Source organism: Pseudophryne corroboree, chromosome 7, assembly GCF_028390025.1.
Source record: "Pseudophryne corroboree isolate aPseCor3 chromosome 7, aPseCor3.hap2, whole genome shotgun sequence".
In the NCBI taxonomy this organism is placed as follows: Eukaryota; Metazoa; Chordata; class Amphibia; order Anura; family Myobatrachidae; genus Pseudophryne; species Pseudophryne corroboree.
Window position 1 is genome coordinate 18,504,700 of NC_086450.1, and position 13,762 is coordinate 18,518,461.

The 13,762-nt window shown below is 47.3% G+C and overlaps 1 protein-coding gene across 1 annotated transcript in view; it reads right to left on the bottom strand.

Annotated features, from left to right (window-relative positions):
* Positions 1-13,762, bottom strand: part of LOC134943270 (carboxypeptidase O-like) — a 107,134-nt gene that overhangs the window by 60,760 nt on the left and 32,612 nt on the right. Inside the window, exons 2-3 of the mRNA XM_063932210.1 lie at positions 4,500-4,624; positions 3,181-3,295 (exon numbers count right to left, since the gene is read on the bottom strand). Of these exons, the coding sequence (XP_063788280.1) occupies positions 3,181-3,291 (111 nt within the window). The 5' untranslated portion in view covers positions 3,292-3,295; positions 4,500-4,624. The remainder of the gene's footprint in view (positions 1-3,180; positions 3,296-4,499; positions 4,625-13,762) is intronic.

Here is a 13,762-nt window from a genome sequence, read left to right on the forward strand (position 1 = left end):
TCTCTCTGCTCCAGGTCTCTCCCTTTATCTGCCCTGCTTCTTTCTCTCTGCCCCAGGTTTCTCTCTCTCTCTGCCCTGATCTCTCTTTCTGCCCCAGAACTCTCTCTCTCTCTCTCTGCCCCATGTGTGTTTCTCTCTCACTCTCTCTCTGTCCCATGCATCTCTTTGCTCCAACTGGAGGCTCCTTGCTCTATATGTCAGGGCCTTTGACCGGACTGACACTTGCTCTGTGTCTGGTGTGTGCTTCCCAGAGGGGTGTTCTGGGTACTATATGTGTGTGGGGCATTTTTTTATTTGCTCTGGGAACCATCAACCCTAGTTATGCCTCTAGTAATAATTGTCATAAGGTAATACAGTAATATTACACAGGCGGTGCTGCCTTGTATGTACAATTGTATGGCGTGTTACACTTTCTATGGACGTGACCTGTGCTGGAGTTCTCGCTCAATGGGGGTGATTCCGCGTTGTTCACTCGCTAGCTGCTTTTAGCAGCATTGCACACGCTAAGCCGCCGCCTACTGGGAGTGTATCTTAGCTTAGCAGAATTGCGAACGAAAGATTTGCTAATTTTCTCGTAACGATTACCCCGCAGTTTCTGAGTAGCTCCAGACTAACTCCACCATTGCGACCAGCTCAGTCCTTTTCGTTCCTGGTTTGACGTCGCAAACACACTCAGCGTTCGCTCAGCCACTTCCCCGTTTCTACAGCCACTCCTGCGTTTTCAACTAGCACGCCTGCATTTATTCCGCACACTCCCATAAAATGGCCAGTTTCCGCCCAGAAACACCCACTTCCTGTCAATCACACTACGATCAGCAGAACGATGGAAAAGCTTTGTTCTGCCGTGAGTAAATCTACTAAGTTTTGTGCTAAAATACTTTGCACATGCGCACTGCGTACCATGCGCATGCGCATTTTCACATTAATCACTCCGTTGCGAAAATCGGCAACGAGCGAACAACTCGGAATCACCCCCTATGTCTACAAACGTGTCCTTATTGATATAGTGATTTTGCGCAATATGGTTGCATGCTGCATGAAGTGACTTAGGGCCTAAATCAGACCTGATCGCAGCAGCAAATTTGTTAGCAGTTGGGCAAAACCATGTGCACTGCAGGGGAGGCAGATATAACATGTGCAGAGAGAGTTAGATTTGGGTGGGGTGTGTTCAAACTGAAATCTAAATTGCAGTGTAGAAATAAAGCAGCCAGTATTTACCCTGCACAGAAACAAAATAACCCACCCAAATCTATCTCTCTCTGCACATGTTATATCTGCCTCCCCTGCACTGCACATGGGCCCTCATTCTGAGTTGTTCGCTCGCAAGCTGCTTTTAGCAGCTTTGCACACGCTAAGCCGCCGCCTACTGGGAGTGAATCTTAGCTTATTAAAATTGCGAACGAAAGATTAGCAAAATTGCGAATAGACACTTCTTAGCAGTTTCTGAGTAGCTCCACACTTACTCGGCATCTGCGATCAGTTCAGTGCTTGTCGTTCCTGGTTTGACATCACAAACACACCCAGCGTTCGCCCAGACACTCCCCCGTTTCTCCGGCCACTCCCGTGTTTTCCCCCGAAACGGTAGCGTTTTTTCGCACACACCCATAAAACGTCCAGTTTCCGCCCAGTAACACCCACTTCCTGTCAATCATATTACGATCACCAGAACGAAGAAAAAAACCTTCTAATGCCGTGAGTAAAATACCTAACTGCATAGCAAATTTACTTGGCGCAGTCGCACTGCGGACATTTCGCATGCGCATTAGCGACTAATCGCTCCATTGCGAGAAAAAAATAACAAGCTAACAACTCGGAATGACCCCCATGGGGGGTCATTCCGAGTTGATCGCTCGCTAAGTACTTTTAGCAGCCATGCAAATGCATAGTAGCCGCCCTCTGGGGAGTGTAGTTTTACTTGAAAGGGTGCAAACGTGTGTGCATCAAAAACATTTTGTGCAGTTTCAGAGTAGCTCTGGACTTACTCAGCCCTTGTGATCACTTCAGTCTTTTTGGTGCCGGAATTGACGTCAGACACCTGCCCTGTAAACGCCTGGACACGCCTGCGTTTTTTCCAAACACTCCCAGAAAACGGTCAGTTGACACCCATAAACGCCCTCTTTCTGTCAATCACCTTGCGTTCGGCTGTGTGAATGGAATCTTCACTAAATCCATCACCCATCACCGATCCTCTTTGTACCCGTACGACATGTCTGTGCATTGCGGTGCATAAGCAGTTTTGCCGTTTTATTTACCTGATCGATGCGCTGCGAAAATCGTCAGCGAGCGATCAACTTGGAATGACCCCCATGGTTTTGCCCAACTGCTAACAAATTTGCTCCTGCGATCAACTCTGAATTAGGCCCTTAGTTCCCGCGTCACAGAGAGCTAGTCTCAGACTTTAGCAATTTAGCATCTTTTTAGCACCACATTGTGGGGGAGATGTACTAAGCCTTGCAGAGAGATAAGGCAGAGAAAAATAAGTGGATGGTGATAAAGTATCAGCCAAACAGCTCCTGTCATTTTTCAAACACAGCCTGTGACATGACAGTTAGGAGCTGATTGGCTGGTACTTTATCTCCGTCCACTTCATCTCCATCCAAGGCTTAGTAAAGAGACCCCAAAGTACCAGCCATCCAGCTCATTACTACCATGTTACAGACTGTGTTCAAAAAATGACAGCTAGGAGCTGATTGGTTGGTAGTTTATCGCTCTCCACTATATTGCTCTCTAGGGCTTTGTACATCTGCCCCGCTGCATCTTTTTTGCTTTGCAGTCGCACACAAACAAGAATACCGACACCACCGGATCTCCCCCGACGCCGTGATCCCGACCGCTGAGCATGCTGACTGCTGCACCAGGGCTATTCCCACTCATGGGTGTCCACGACACCCATAAAGTGGGAATAGAATATGTGGCTCTCACAGCGAGCCACCGAGCCGGCAGCGTGGTGAGTACAGCGAGCCCGCAAGGGGCTTTATAACGCTCGCCCTGCTGCTGGCATTCTGGTGGCCAGGAACCTGGCGTTTGGATCCCAGCCGCCGGGATTCCATACCTAACCCCTTTGATGTTGTTTGCCTTATCAATGCATGAGACACAACTGTGCAGAAGCTCTTACAATCCATGTATCTGGTGACCCTCATTTAACAAGAAGTTTATGATTCTGGTTCATTCATTCCTCACCTCATCCATTGAGTGGTACTTTGTGTAATCAAAGGAAGACAACGATTTCTGTCGGCTTCTTCCATCATCGACAGGGTTTTCATCTATCAGTTTCTGTACATCATTTATCATCACCCTAGAAATGAGCATAAAAAAATAAAACATGATGAAAATAAATCCGGTATCATATAATATCTACTGTATCCTACATGTAATTAGTGTTATTATTAGAGACGAGCAGTCCGGATTCCTTTGAATCTGGACCACTCCGAACAGCGGCACCATTTCACACTAATGCACGCTGCTGAAAGCTGCACTGTAGTGAATGTAATGAGACTCCAAACTCACAAGTGGCTGTGCTGTGACTTTGTATAGGGGGCACGCTGCTGTATGCTGTGCTGTACTCTGTGGTAGTGGCTGTAATGAGACTCTGGGCTCACAAGTGGCTGTGCTGGGACTGTGTATAGGGGGCACGCTGCTGAAAGCTGTTCTGTACTCTGCTGTAGTGGCTATAATGAGACTCTAGACTCACAAGTGGCTGTGCTGTGACTGTGTATAGGGGCATGCTGCTGAAAGCTGCAATATACTCTGCTGCAGTGGGTGTAATGAGACTCCGGACACACAAGTGGCTGTGCTGTGACTATGTATAGGGGGCACGCTGCTGTAAGCTGTGCTGTACTCTGCTATAGTGGCTGTAATGAGACTCTGTACTTAAAAGTGCCGTGCTGTGACTGTGTACAGTATAGGGGGCACGCTGCTGCAAGTTGCACTATACTCTGCTGTAGCTGTAATGAAACTCTGTACTCACAAGTGGCTGTGCTGTGACTGTGTATATGGTGCACACTGCTGGAAGTTGTTCTGTACTCTGCTGTAGTGGCTGTAATGAGACTACAGACTCACAAGTGGCTGTTCTATGACTGTGTATAGGGGCATGCTGCTGAAAGCTGCACTATACTCTGCTGTAGTGGGTGTAATGAGACTCCGGACTCACAAGCAGTGGCAGATTTAGGGGGGCGAACACTATGAATGCACCACATAAATTACAGGTACAGCCAAGCCCACTTAGGAACTTGCTGATGCTGCAGCTCTGTAGCCCAACTGCAAAAGCCCCTTTCCGCATACACTCTGTATAACAGATCAGATCCAAAGAGAGGACAATACAGCAATACAGTATGTAACAGAAAACCTGCACTAAAGCATCCACAAGGTCACACAGTGACAAGAGATTAGTCAGACCCTGTAAGCTCAGTGCTCAGTACAGTGTTAGATGGTTTCTGTATGGTAAACTGTTGCATCATCTACCGTATTGGGCAGCAGCACATGCTGCTCCATAGACTTACTTTACTAGAATATCTTTTTGAAGAAAGTTTTGTTTCAATTTCGGCAAAAGGTAAGAAGGCACCTGTACATGCACCTCCCTGCCCGGGGTGACGTCCTCTACATCGCTTGGCTCCCATAGATCCAGCTGCAATGTAAAATAACGTCATGCACAGTATTACCAATAGGGAAACATTATTGTAAATACATTGTGCTATACATCGTGCTATACATCATGCTATACATCGTGCTATACATCGTGCTATACATCGTGCTATACATCGTGCTATACATCATGCTATACATCATGCTATACATCATGCTATACATCGTGCTATACATCATGCTATACATCGTGCTATACATCGTGCTATACATCGTGCTATACATCGTGCTATACATCATGCTATACATCGTGCTATACATCGTGCTATACATCATGCTATACATCATGCTATACATTGTGCTATTGTTATGCACACCAGTGCCTGCAGGAATGTACTGGTGTCTGAACTGTTATGCACACCAGTGCCTGCAGGAATGTACTGGTGTTTGAACTGTTATGCACACCAGTGCCTGCAGGAATGTACTGGTGTCTGAACGGATAGGGATGCAAAACAAATGAACTCACAGACAGACTGGGGAATATGACATTACGTACACAGAAGGTGATAGGGTAACAAAATAAACACAAAGTGAACAGAGAAGCCCAGAGGCTTAGAAACTGGGTGTCTCCCTAGTATTAGTAATGCTCAGATGGAAAAAGCAAGATGTTGTGTTTTAATACGTAGAGAACCCGAAATGCTGTTGCTAAGGGCAACAGCAAAACCCTAAAGGGTTACCAACGGGTGTGGCAGTAAACTCCTTGGTCAGAGATGGAATGATAGACACAAGGAGAGTCTCCACAATTCTAATCCTCACTTGCAGTGCACAGGTTCAGCTTACTGCCACTAAACTGACACCTGAACACCTTGCACAGTGAGAAAGGATTTAGGCAGGCAAGTCTGAGAATATAGCCGCAAACTTGCTAAGTTCACAGAGTAGCAAAAGAACCCCAGCAAGTTAAACGACTGACTCCAGTCTTACTGCTAGGTCTGGATTGGCAGAGTGTAATACCAAATCCCCAGGCCTATTTGCAGTAAGCAACAACAAATACAAAGCTACACAGTACTGGCTAACTTTTAGGAACTGACTAACCAACAAAGATTCAGCAGCATCTGCTTAACCTGAGAAGAGGCCTTATATAGCTGGTGCTGTCCACGCCCCACTCAGACCTCACAGACTGTGAGCACAAAAACCAGCACCGGATCCCCTGCCGTGCACAGAGCCTGTAACCACTGCACAGCAAAAGACCCGAACCGGAGTATCAGCTGCGCTCAGGTTACTCTGCTAGCACTTGTCTCCCGGTTGCCATGACGACGTGGCAGCACAGGGCAGGAGACCCTAACAGTACCCCCCCTCTGACGAGGGGTCAAAGAACCCCTACCACCGGGTTTATCGGGGAACTGAGAGAAGAAAGAGCGTATCAGTCTGGGGGCATGAAGATCACAACTGCGCACCCACGACCGCTCCTCCGGGCCATACCCCTTCCAGTGCACCAAAAATGACAGCCGACCCCGAACCATCTTGGAGTCAAGAATCCTTTCAATAACAAACTCCCTCTGGCCACGTATCAGAAGAGGAGAAGGTCTTCCACTGGAAGAAGGATTACTAATCGCCCGTTTTAAAAGGGAACAATGAAATGTTTTATTGATACCCAAAGAACGGGGCAGATCTAACTGAAATGCCACCGGATTGATAACCCTGGTGATCTTATAAGGGCCGATGAACCGGGGGCCTAACTTATGAGATGGCTGTCTCAACTTCAAATTCTTTGTAGACAACCAGACGAAGTCTCCTAATTTGAAGCTGCAGGGTCTTTTCCGCTTATCAAAAACCCTTTTGGTCACTAATGACACAGACACAAGGGCTTTCTTCACTTTCCTCCAAATACCTCTAAGGACCGAAACCACAGAGGAACCACCAGGCGTGTAGTCCAGTGGGTCAAAAGAATTGGCCTTAGGATGATGCCCATACACACAAAGGAAGGGAGAGATCCCTGTAGCAGAGTGAGCCGCGTTGTTATAGGCAACTCCGCCATGGACAGATGAGCAACCCAGTCAGTCTGACACTTGGAGACATAACACCTGAGGAACTGCTCCAAGGACTGGTTCACCCTTTCAGTCTGCCCATTAGACTGCGGATGGTAGCCTGACGACAAGCTGACAGAAATCTGGAGATCGGAACAAAATGCCCTCCAGAATTTGGCCACAAACTGGGATCTGCGGTCAGAGACCACATCAAGTGGCAACCCGTGGAGACGCACAACATGCAGCATAAATAATTCAGACAGGCGTCTGGCCGATGGCAGCCCAACCAGTGGAACGAAGTGCGCCATCTTCGAAAACCTGTCAACGACAACCCAGATGGCTGTCATCCCCGAGGATTTGGGCAAGTCCACCACAAAATCCATTGAAATGTGGGTCCATGGCTTAGATGGGATAGAGAGTGGATGTAATGGGCCAACAGGAACCCCTCTAGGAGTCTTATTTCGGGCACAGATGTCACATGCCCGAACCCACTGATCCACATCCTTAGCCACCGAGGGCCACCACACCGCCCTAGATAGCAACTCCCGAGTTCTGGCAATACCCGGGTGACCTGCCGACTTCTTGGCATGGAATTCCAGGAACACTCGCTGTCTTAACCTAGGAGGCACAAACAAAAGACCTACCGGAAGGTCTGGAGGAGCCTGCTCCTGTGCTCTAAGGACTAATGATAAGAGGTCCTGGGTAATGCCCACTTTAATACATGATGGGGACACAATGGGCAACGGCTCCTCGGTGGTCTCCTGGATTGGAGCAAAACTCCGCGAGAGCGCATCAGCCTTGATGTTTTTTGACCCAGGGCGATATGTTATCAAAAAATTAAAGCGAGCAAAAAACAAAGCCCATCGTGCCTGCCTGGCATTGAGACGCTTCACTGACTCTAAATATGCCAGATTCTTATGGTCGGTGAGAATTGAGACCACAAACTTAGCCCCCTCAAGCCAGTGTCTCCACTCCTCGAGTGCATCCTTAAGAGCCAACAATTCCCGGTTACCCACGTCATAATTCATCTCGGCAGGCGAAAATTTACGGGAAAAGTAAGCACAGGGATGAAGGCGATTATCAGACACTCCCATCTGAGAGAGCACTGCCCCAATACCCATCTCAGAGGCATCCACCTCCACCACAAAAGGACGCTCTGGATCTGGGTGTCGCAGCACCTTGGCCGATACAAATGCCCTTTTGAGACGGGCAAAAGCCGCTTTAGCCTCACAAGACCAGTGAGCAACATCCGCCCCTTTCTTAGTGAGTGCCACCAAGGGCGCCACTATAGACGAAAATCCAGCGATAAATCGTCTATAAAAATTTGCAAAGCCCAGGAAACGCTGAAGCGCCTTCAAACTAGTGGGCTGCACCCAATCCAGGACTGCCTGTACCTTGGAACCCTCCATTTGGAAACCTTCTGGGGAGATAATATATCCTAGAAATGCGATTTGCTGAACTTCAAATTCGCACTTCTCCAGCTTCGCCCCAAGCCGGTGGTCTCTGAGTTTCTGGAGGACTAAGCGTACATGCTTCCGATGTTCCTCCAGGGAATGGGAGAAGATTAGGATGTCATCTAAGTATACAACTAAGAATCTATCCAAATATTCCCTGAGTACATCATTCATGAAATCCTGGAAGACTGCCGGGGCATTACAGAGCCCCAAAGGCATCAACAAATATTCATAATGCCCTGAGTGGGTATTAAAGGCAGTCTTCCATTCATCCCCCTCTCTTATTCGGATTAGATTGTACGCACCGCGTAGGTCAATCTTAGAAAAAATGGTGGCAGTACGAAGCTGGTCAAACAAGACCGAAATGAGAGGCAGTGGGTATGAGTTTTTAATCGTGATACGGTTCAATTCCCTGAAGTCGATGCAGGGTCGCAACGAACCGTCCTTTTTACCCATGAAGAAGAACCCCGACCCAACTGGAGACTGTGAAGGTCTGATAAATCCCTTAGCCAAGTTCTCCTGAATGTACTCTGCCATAGCCTGAGTCTCAGGACGTGACAGGGAGTACAACCTGCTCTTGGGAAGCTTAGCATTTGGCAACAAATCAATGGCACAGTCATAGGGGCGATGGGGAGGTAGTACCTCTGCAACTTTTTTGTAGAACACGTCCGCAAAATCTGCATAACACCCTGGCAATCCTGGCAAACTTAGCTGCGAGAGCCTGACTGGAAGGCTCAAGCAACTCCTGAAACAATCAGTACCCCAACTAAGAATCTCCCCAGAGACCCAGTCAAATTGAGGATTGTGGGCCCTTAACCAGGGTAACCCCAACACCAATGGGGCAAAAGTACAGACAGTCACATAAAAGGACAATTTTTCAGAGTGTGTGGCTCCAATAAACAAAGAAATCTGGCTAGTGCAAGAGGTAATTTTACCTTGGGATAATGGTTCCCCGTTTAACCCACAAATCTCAATTTCCGATGCCAAGGGTACTAAGGGAACAGAGTGTTTCAGGGCGAATTGGCGGTCCATAAAAACCCCGTCTGCCCCACTGTCCACAAAGGCCTCAGTCTTGACAGTTTGACCGAGGATCTTCAAGGTCACCGGAATGATAAAAGTCTTCTTGGGAAATTCTGACTTCTGGCCTGACAGGATATTTCCCATCACCCTCAGGCCCTGAAGTTTTCCGGCTTTTCTGGGCATGATACTACCACATGACCTTTATTCCCACAGTACAAACACAACCCCTGCTGTCTCCTCCGCGTCTTCTCACGCGAGGAGAGGCGGGTAGCCCCAATCTGCATAGGCTCCTCGGAAAATTCCTCAGAGTCTGAGGTTCCCTTGGGAAAGAAGGAAACCTCGGTCTCCCTTTCAAGCCTACGCTCTCTCAGCCGTCTATCCACCCGGATGGATAACTGCATGAGCTGATCCAAGCTATCAGGCAAGGGATATTGAACCAGTTGGTCTTTTATCTGGTTAGAAAGACCTCTTCGGTACTGGTGTCTCAGGGCTGGGTCATTCCACTGGGTATCATGGGCCAACCTCCGAAACTCCGTACAGTAAACCTCAACTGGCCTTCGCCCTTGCTTAAGGATCGAAATCTGAGCCTCGGCTGAGGCCGTCTTGTCAGGGTCATCATACAGCATGCCCAGTGCCGTAAAAAAAGCATCAACACTTTTAAGCGACGGACAGTCAGGCTGCAACCCATATGCCCAGACCTGTGGGTCTCCTTGTAGCAAGGAAATCACTATGCCCACCCGCTGAATATCCGACCCAGAAGACTGAGGCCTAAGCCGGAAGTATAGCTTGCAGCTCTCCTTGAAACAAAAGAACTGCGAGCGATCTCCAGAAAAACGATCCGGGAGATTTACTTTCGGCTCCTTAACCCCTGAAGGTGCTGCTGCTGCGGGAGCTCCGCCAGCGGCCTGGGAGGTGTGCATTTTAATGGACAAATCATTAAATTGTCGAGTCAGGACCTGCACCTGATCGACCACCTGTTGCAACGTATTTTGAGGGGTATGCTCCATATTCCCACAAAATTTCAACAGGAGTATTAGGCTGCTGAATATGTTATGCACACCAGTGCCTGCAGGAATGTACTGGTGTCTGAACTGTTATGCACACCAGTGCCTGCAGGAATGTACTGGTGTTTGAACTGTTATGCACACCAGTGCCTGCAGGAATGTACTGGTGTCTGAACGGATAGGGATGCAAAACAAATGAACTCACAGACAGACTGGGGAATATGACATTACGTACACAGAAGGTGATAGGGTAACAAAATAAACACAAAGTGAACAGAGAAGCCCAGAGGCTAAGAAACTGGGTGTCTCCCTAGTATTAGTAATGCTCAGATGGAAAAAGCAAGATGTTGTGTTTTAATACGTAGAGAACCCGAAATGATGTTGCTAAGGGCAACAGCAAAACCCTAAAGGGTTACCAACGGGTGTGGCAGTAAACTCCTTGGTCACAGATGGAATGATAGACACAAGGAGAGTCTCCACAATCCTAATCCTCCCTTGCAGTGCACAGGTTCAGCTTACTGCCACTAAACTGACCCCTGAACACCTTGCACAGTGAGACAGGATTTAGGCAGGCAATTCTGAGAATACAGCCGCAAACTTGCTAAGTTCACAGAGTAGCAAAAGAACCCCAGCAGGTTAAACGACTGACTCCAGTCTTACTGCTAGGTCTGGATTGGCAGAGTGTAGTACCAAATCCCCAGGCCTATTTGCAGTAAGCAACAACAAATACAAAGCTACACAGTACTGGCTAACTTTTAGGAACTGACTAACCAACAAAGATTCAGCAGCATCTGCTTAACCTGAGAAGAGGCCTTATATAGCTGGTGCTGTCCACGCCCCACTCAGACCTCACAAACTGTGAGCACAAAAACCAGCACCGGATCCCCTGCCGTGCACAGAGCCTGTAACCACTGCACAGCACAGCAAAAGACCCGAACCGGAGTATCAGCTGCGCTCAGGTTACTCTGCTAGCACTTGTCTCCCAGTTGCCATGACGACGTGGCAGCACAGGGCAGAAGACCCTAACAGCTATACATCGTGCTATACATCATGCTATACATCATGCTATACATCGTGCTATACATCGTGCTATACATCGTGCTATACATCGTGCTATACATCGTGCTATACATCATGCTATACATCATGCTGTACATCATGCTATACATCATGCTATACCTCGTGCTATACATCGTGCTATACATCGTGCTATACATCATGCTATACCTCGTGCTATACATCGTGCTATACATCATGCTATACATCATGCTATACATCGTGCTATACATCGTGCTATACATCGTGCTATACATCATGTTATACATCGTGCTATACATCGTGCTATACATCATGCTATACATCATGCTATACATCGTGCTATACCTCGTGCTATACATCGTGCTATACATCGTGCTATACATCGTGCTATACATCATGCTATACATCATGCTATACATCGTGTTATACATCATGTTATACATCGTGCTATACATCGTGCTATACATCGTGCTATACATCGTGCTATACATCATGCTATACATCATGCTATACATCATGCTATACATCGTGCTATACATCATGCTATACATCGTGTTATACATCATGTTATACATCGTGCTATACATCGTGCTATACATCATGCTATACATCATGCTATACATCATGCTATACATCGTGTTATACATCGTGCTATACATCGTGCTATACATCGTGCTATACATCATGCTATACATCGTGCTATACATCATGCTATACATCGTGCTATACATCATGCTATACATCGTGTTATACATCATGTTATACATCGTGCTATACATCGTGCTATACATCGTGTTATACATCGTGCTATACATCGTGCTATACATCATGCTATACATCATGCTATACATCGTGCTATACATCATGCTATACATCGTGCTATACATCATGCTATACATCGTGCTATACATCGTGCTATACATCGTGCTATACATCATGCTATACATCATGCTATACATCGTGCTATACATCGTGCTATACATCATGCTATACATCATGCTATACATCATGCTATACATCGTGTTATACATCGTGCTATACATCGTGCTATACATCATGCTATACATCGTGCTATACAGCGTGCTATACATCATGCTATACATCGTGCTATACATCATGCTATACATCGTGCTATACATCGTGCTATACATCATGCTATACATCGTGCTATACATCATGCTATACATCGTGCTATACATCGTGCTATATGGAAACGTATTATAGTATTAGTTACCAGCCCATCATAATGATGGAACAACATAACAGTAAGGTAAGCAGCAGCAGCTGTGGGCACCCGAATGGAGAAACACTTGAATTGCTCTGTTGGGCACCATCTAGTGGCCCCTGGTGTGCAAAAAAAACCCTTGAATTCCCCCCCATAGAGATGAGGAGCAGCGTTAGCCTTTTATTATATAAGATAGTGGTACACTGTAAAATGTTGCTGTTTTACATGACAGCGAATCAAATGCTTGCTTTCATTTCCTGAGCGGTGCAGGAAAGTGACATGAGCGCGATTGCCACGGGTTTCATTCGCTCTCACTATGCACCAGTTTCCCTAAGTGATCCCTATGTTTTCACTCCTAAAAATATATTCCAGAACAGGCAAATGCAGATGGGGATCCCCCTCCCTTCCCCGACCAGGCCGGCAGCTCAAATCATCACCACATTCACAATACAGTCACACGGTGGTGGTGGTGGGGGGATGGGTGGCAGTTGGGAGTCTACTGCACTCGCTGCTCTGCTTGGCAGATCAGTGGTGAATAGACGCTGTGCGCATGTGCACAGCGTCTATTCGCTAAAGGGGGAGGGGTCATGCCAGCAGCTCACAGAGAGCTTGGCATGCCCCCAAAGTGAGGAAAACCGGGGGCGTGGCTCGCGATCACGGCACTCCCGTGAAGCCACGCCCTATTACTGGAGGCCACAGCCCCTCTTTCAGTCGGGCCGCGGCTACGCCGCACCAATGTACCTCTTTATCAGCCACCAAAGTTGGTAGGTATGTATAATATGACTTTACTATAGCTGCGGTCACATCATGCAGTATAAGGGACGGAGAGGAGCTACTGCACGTGCCCAGTGGTAGCAACATCTCCTGCTAAGGAGTATATTTGCTGGGCATTGGTGGATTCATAGGAGGAGTGCAATCCTCTGATTTACTAAAGCCATATACAACAATAGACTACAATAGAAGGTAACCATGGATGTGCCTCTGGAAGGAGAGATGGTGTCAAGTGCTGCACAGGTCACTATGATGTGGTTACATTGACACAAAAAAATCTGTTTATGTGCTTCAAAGCAGCTAGTGTGTACGGTATGAGGTGAGGTAGGTGATTACCCCTCTATAGAGGAAGAATAGAACCTGTGGCAAAGCTCGCCAGCCAGCCCGCAGTGTGGCAAGTGCAGCTAGCCCGTAAGGGCCTTAGTTGCTTCCCTACCGCCGACATTCCTCCACTCGGGACGTCAGTGTCAGTATACTGACATTGGACATCCCGTGCTGCGGTAAATCATATCGAACCTGTGTACTTATGTGTGTGTATAAATTAGAGATGTGCGGCGGGCACTTTCGTGTTTTGGTTCTAATTCCCCGCTCGTGTTTTGGTTTTGGCTTGGTTTTGCCAAAACCGCCCCTTTCGTGTTTAGGTTT